This window comes from Primulina huaijiensis, chromosome 5, assembly GCF_012295235.1.
Source record: "Primulina huaijiensis isolate GDHJ02 chromosome 5, ASM1229523v2, whole genome shotgun sequence".
NCBI classification, from domain to species: domain Eukaryota; kingdom Viridiplantae; phylum Streptophyta; class Magnoliopsida; order Lamiales; family Gesneriaceae; genus Primulina; species Primulina huaijiensis.
In genome coordinates, this window is record NC_133310.1 from 1,253,464 (window position 1) to 1,259,463 (window position 6,000).

Here is a 6,000-nt window from a genome sequence, read left to right on the forward strand (position 1 = left end):
ACTTTGAATTATTTCAAGTCTTGAAACCAACACGTCATACATAAAAATATTTTCCCAATATAATAATATAACAAACGTTTTTTTAATAAAAAAATATTGGAAATTTTAATAGAAAGTTTAATACATTAATGTTTCAAAATGTTCAATAGCATTATTGTTTAACAAATATTGATGATGCATAGATTCATAAAATTGGTTTGATGAGTTGTTCTTGCATTAAACAAATATTATTAGATCAATAAAGTAGAATAATGTATCACTTTGTCCCTAGTTTATTTTGTGATAACTTTTATTGATATTGGTCACTATATGTGTATATATTTTATTCTACGAGATCAATTCGCTTGCTGGTCGTAACAGAATTGCATTGACAAAATATTGAATCACTGTTTTTTTCGAAATACAGGCTTCACATTCGAAATCTTCCATCTTCGGCACGACAACTGAGTTAGTCGTGGCCGAAACGAGACAACCATCATGGTGGTGCGCCGATGCCAGTGGTTAATTGCAATGACAAAATATCAAAATACAGTCAATATTGCATTCAAAAGCTTCCATCTTAGGCACGACAACTGAGTTACTCGTGGCCGACACGAGACAACCAACATGGTGATGCACCGATGCCAGTGGTCGCATAATTTGGGACCTCGCAAAGCCCTAATTTGCACGTGATGGTAGGATCGGCTCCAAGGGATTCGAACAATGCTGGTTCAAGCGTGGGAATTAAGAGAAGAGGGTGAGAAATTCCATTGGTGATATCACCTAGAAATTTTGCCGATGCAACGTTTGAGAATTATGTATGATATGTTGTTTCACGACTTGGAGTAATTTAAAGTAATTGGGATTATGTTATTTTATATTACTATCTAAAAAGTCACTCGAAAACTAACTAACAAGTCGCACGTGAAAACATATTTTATTTAAAAACCCCAATTATGGCATCCCTCAGTTATCACTTCACATCTCAGAACACACCGTAAGGTTAGATTACAACGATAGATTTCGAATTTTTTACTATCTTGACTCATTAGAAATTCATGATTTAATTTGAAATAAAATAACCCAATTTAAATGAAGCTTAATAGAAATTGGTTTAAAGAGAATTGAATCAAATCCTTTATTTGTGGAAATGGATGTGTTTTTTCGTGAGAATTTGAAAAAAAAAAAAAGAAAAGAAAAAAGTAAGTCTCTTGTGAGACAGTCTCACGAATCTTTATCTGTGAGACGGGTCAACCCTACCGATATTCACACTAAAAAGTAATACTCTTAGCATAAAAAGTGATACTTTTTCATGAATGACCCAAATAAGATATCTGTCTCACAAGATACGACACATGAGACCGTCTCACACAAATTTTTACCAAAAAATTTTATTTATAAATAAACCTCCGTAATAATTATTGATTAATAATATACGAATAAAATATCAATTCCAATTTTATAATCTCATCATCAATATTTGTAACACTATAACGTTAACGAACATTTTATAATTATATAAAATTTTTATTAAAATTTGCAATATTTTTTATTCAAAAAAGTTTTTTAGATTTTCATTTATTAGTATATTTACGTTGTTTTCCATTATATCTTAAAGAATTTTTCTTTTTCACAATATAAATAAATATAATTCCTCACCACTTGCTCCTTTATATATATTCACAAATATCTTTCAAAATAAAAATCTTTCAAAATCTTTACAATAATCCTTTTTGTGTGGACTGATGGCTACTTCTAACGCATTTTTTTGTTTTCAATCCCTCTATGATTAAATATTTTATATTTTAAATTTCAAGCTAAATTCTTTTATACAAAAATAATAAGTTAATTTTTCGTATTATTAAATTTTTATTTGTATTTATTAAATCTATAAATAAAATCCTATGGCTATAATTTTGTTTTTCGTTGTACATAAGATTCTCGTTTATACAAAACTAATAAGTTCCATGGCGTGTCATCGTAGATTTCAATTTTAAAAGATGAGAGGGTTTTAGCTCATTACTTTATAAGATTTTTATAAAAAAAAAATAATCGAAAAACACAGATTTTAATGTACTAATTCGACTTATTTCATGCTATTAATCCATTTTTGCTGAAATTACGTTAATACGACTTGATGAAATATGAAGTTTTTTTCCAAAATAAAAAAATAAAATTCCGAACATTGTTGAGATCTTTAGTAGTCCGATTTTATGATACCAATCAGTTTTTTTTTTTAAAAAAAATCTTATTTATTTAGATAAATAATGTTTTTTTATATAATTTACTCGTAACGATAATATCTATTCTAATTTAAAAATACAAAATTCACATATTTAATAGAATTACATTATATTTATCCAATTAATAATTAAAATTACAACAAAATTTTATAAATCAACTCGATTTTTTAATGATATGATTCATATAGATAATAATCATTATTTTAAACAGTATTATGTACGTGTCATTTACTAGTATATATAAATGAATGATGAAGAATTATATTTAATATTGAAATTATTGGGACTCAATAATTGTGAGTGTATGTATATTCTCAATTATCGAACACATGTCTGTATTCACAATTATTGAGTCGCAATAATTTCCAATTTAGCTGCGTGGCATAATAAATACATGGCCCACGCAATCAATAATGTAAGAAGAGATGAGATTCAAGGTTGAGGAGAATAATTGAATGTAATTAGTTAAATTTTTTTAGTTTGAAACATACATAAAATTATAGTTTGTGCCTATTTTAAGAATAAATAATTTTCCCAAGTTATAATCAACAAAATCGATCATATTCTAATTGAATGGGCTTACATAAATTGTTTCGTTCGAAGCCAAAAATACGAGATTTAATCTAGTTAGTTCGGAAAATCGTACACCATATATATAAATTTAAATATCCAAAAAAATCTAGATATTATATATAAATGTTTGAGAGGCTAAGACGAATTTCCCAGCTAGGGAAAAGTCAAACGGATAAATTGAGATCCAATCTATATTTTATTTATTTACACGCTGGTAAGAAAAAATAAAATAAATTTCAAAAAACACAATTATTAGTTGATTTTGAAAAACATTAACATGAAACATTATATATAAAGTATAAACATGCAAAAGTAGATATGAAGTTCATGATTTAATTGCTTCTCTAAAATGACAAAAATATATTTGGATTGATGTATTTGGATATAAGGATTTCAAATCCGTTAATTCTTTCGGGAAAATCAACTTGTTAAATGATTTTAAATCTCAAATTATTATTTTTGAATCATTACGGTGGACTTTGTAAATCCATGACAACATGTATATATTCATTTCAATTATCCCTTCAAATGCTTCTTCAAATCCAAATCTTCAATCCAAACACAAGCTTATTCACATTTTAAAATTAAGATTGTATTTGGAACATTAGATTTTAAGTTATAAATTTCAAATAATAATAATAAATTCATTAGTTTATTTGGACAAATTCATTTCAAAATGAATTTCAAATCTCAAATAATTATTTTCTGGTGAAATTCTAATTCATTTCAAGTAATTTCAAACCGTCTCTTCAAATACTTCATCAAATCAGAATCCTTCAATATAAACGCGACTTAAATATTCACTCTCACTTAAGAGGTTGCTCGTGACTGAGGTTTGGTAATTATGTGATTGTTGAATAACATCGGTGTCGACTATACACAATATAATATAAAGTTACAATATTACGTGGGCCAAGTGTTTTCTTGTTTTTACTATATTGTTAACAATAGATCATGAAAAATATTTTGGAGAATATAATTTATGTGCTATGCTCCAATTTTTTGAATTATATATATTTGTTAGTGATATTACATGAAAAAAATAGCATATAAATTTTTTAATTGTGTGTGCTAATTTTTTAAAATTTTAAAATAAAATATTTTGCTTCGGTTCACAAATAACTCTACACGGAACATATTTTTTGTTGCCAATATTTAAGAGTTAGAATATTATAATATATAGTCGAATCAAAGAGAATAAATAATTATCATTGAATACAATTACCGACATATAACATTAATTATTATTGAATAGAATCACTTCATGACATATTACATAATAAAAAGATACAAACCATACAAATACAATCAAAGGAAGATGACAATATAGGCTTGAACATACAAATTCACCACTTAAGCATATAAAAATATAATCCAACAAACATATTGGAGACAACTCATGATCAACAGAACTTGCGTTTCGATGGATATCGAAATCGAAACACTTATTCGAGGATGAATCCCGCGGTATTGTTCAAGAGGTGGTTCACGTCGCCCCAAGTTTTAACGATCCATTCGCCCTTATCGGATACGAGAAAAACATTGAGAGAAGTGTTTATAACCTTCCCAATTGGCTTCCCATGTGGAGAAACCTTCCTGTGAAGTGCTCTTATGGCAACATCATGAGACACCACAACCACCCTTTCACCTACAAATGCAATTATTTTTGAATTAATTAAATAACTTTGCTTCTTCTTCTTTTTTTTTGGTTAAGTTATCCGATGTCAAGTCAGTATTTGAACGAGAAAAATATTAAAATTGTATAAAGTACTTATTTTTACTAAGACTGCATTCTCGTTAAGAATAATTATTTATATAAATTAATATTTTAAGAATATGGACCTTGGTGTTTATTTGCAATCCTTTGCAATGCGGATGTGCTACGGTCATAGAGTTGATTCAAACTCTCTCCACCACCCTGCACCATAATTATATACTTTGAATATATAATCTTAACTTATATATCTTTTTTTTTTTTAATGTGTGTGTTATATATAGATAGAGACAGTGTATGTATGTATGTATGTATGTATGTGTATGTACTGGAATCTCTTGATCTCTTCGGGTAGAGACAAAAGCTTTGTGGGCCTCGGGATGAGAAATGGCTGTTTCACGAGCGATGACACCTTGGAGGACCCCAACGTGTCTTTCCCGCAACTTTGGATCTTTATTTACCTTTATTTATATATAAAAAGTCAAAAAAACCGTTCCCATTAACTAATTCACAATCATTCAGAGAGAGTGTGTGACTGACTGTGTTATATATATATATACCTGGTGCACCCCACATTTTTTGGCTATTAACTGGGCAGTGTAGGAAGCTCTTTTCAAGTCAGAAGAATATACAGCAGAGATTTTCGGCTCCTTTGAAAGCCGCTCAGCCACCTTTACCAATTCATACATATACATATAATTAGCACAAGAACAAACAAAAAGATTAGTAATATTCTTATAATTACCAGAAAGGCTTGCAGTCTCCCAGTCTCATTCAAGTCCACATCCAATTGCCCCTACACGCAATATACATTTTGTGATCATGCTTTCATACTATACATTAGAACGTATATAAAACACACACACACACACAGAGATAGATATTATGCATATGTATATCTGTGTATTTGGAACATGAATCGATTTCACGGGACAATCATGCATGAATGCAGTAACTCAAATGACGATCGATCATGAAAACCTGGAGTCTTCCATCTACATTCCATCCAGTTTCGCCATGGCGAATTACGATAATCTCAGCATATTTGGAACCATCATTGATGGAATCATAAGCCATTAGATTAAATGAATAGCTATACAAAAGTAGCTCGCAGAATTTTAATTTATGGTGGAGAAGATGAGCAATGGAGGGGAGATTTTATATTACTCCGGAAGCCATAGAGGCGCGGGAACATGCATGGTGGTGGGGTACCACCCCATCCATCCACCCCATCACCTCTCAATTATTACAACAAAATTATGTGATATTAGGTCCCATCGACACCAATAATTACAGAAATTCATGTGCCTTTGCCTAATAACATTCTTCCTTTTTTTACTATTTATAAACAATGCTCAACCATAAATTGGTTAAATGTATCAATTAGCCAGATGTTTTATATGATCATATACCTTTGTAATAAGGAATATCTTTTGTGTTAAGGAATCAATAATGTAATAATCCATGTGTAGTACGTATTCAATTTTAGAT

At 29.2% G+C, this 6,000-nt stretch overlaps 1 protein-coding gene across 1 annotated transcript; it reads right to left on the reverse strand.

Annotated features, from left to right (window-relative positions):
• Positions 1-3,985: 3,985 nt before the first annotated feature.
• On the reverse strand, positions 3,986-5,658 carry LOC140976484 (phosphoglycerate mutase-like protein 4). Its single transcript, XM_073440664.1, has 6 exons — positions 5,491-5,658; positions 5,255-5,305; positions 5,070-5,180; positions 4,839-4,970; positions 4,638-4,713; positions 3,986-4,443 (listed from the first exon to the last, which is right to left on the reverse strand). Exons 1-6 carry the CDS (start codon positions 5,584-5,586, stop codon positions 4,241-4,243), a joined length of 669 nt encoding a protein of 222 aa, XP_073296765.1. The 5' UTR covers positions 5,587-5,658; the 3' UTR covers positions 3,986-4,240.
• Between the last annotated feature and the right edge of the window lie 342 nt (positions 5,659-6,000).

Bases quoted from the DNA above. Each gene is read 5' to 3' on its own strand.
- LOC140976484 (XM_073440664.1), bottom strand. From the start codon at position 5,586: ATGGCTTATGATTCCATCAATGATGGTTCCAAATATGCTGAGATTATC. The intron at 5,181-5,254 runs GTAATTATAAGA...GAATTGGTAAAG, and splicing joins GGAGACTGCAAGCCTTTCTG to GTGGCTGAGCGGCTTTCAAA. The intron at 4,714-4,838 runs GTACATACACAT...ATTATGGTGCAG, and splicing joins GAAGAGATCAAGAGATTCCA to GGTGGTGGAGAGAGTTTGAA.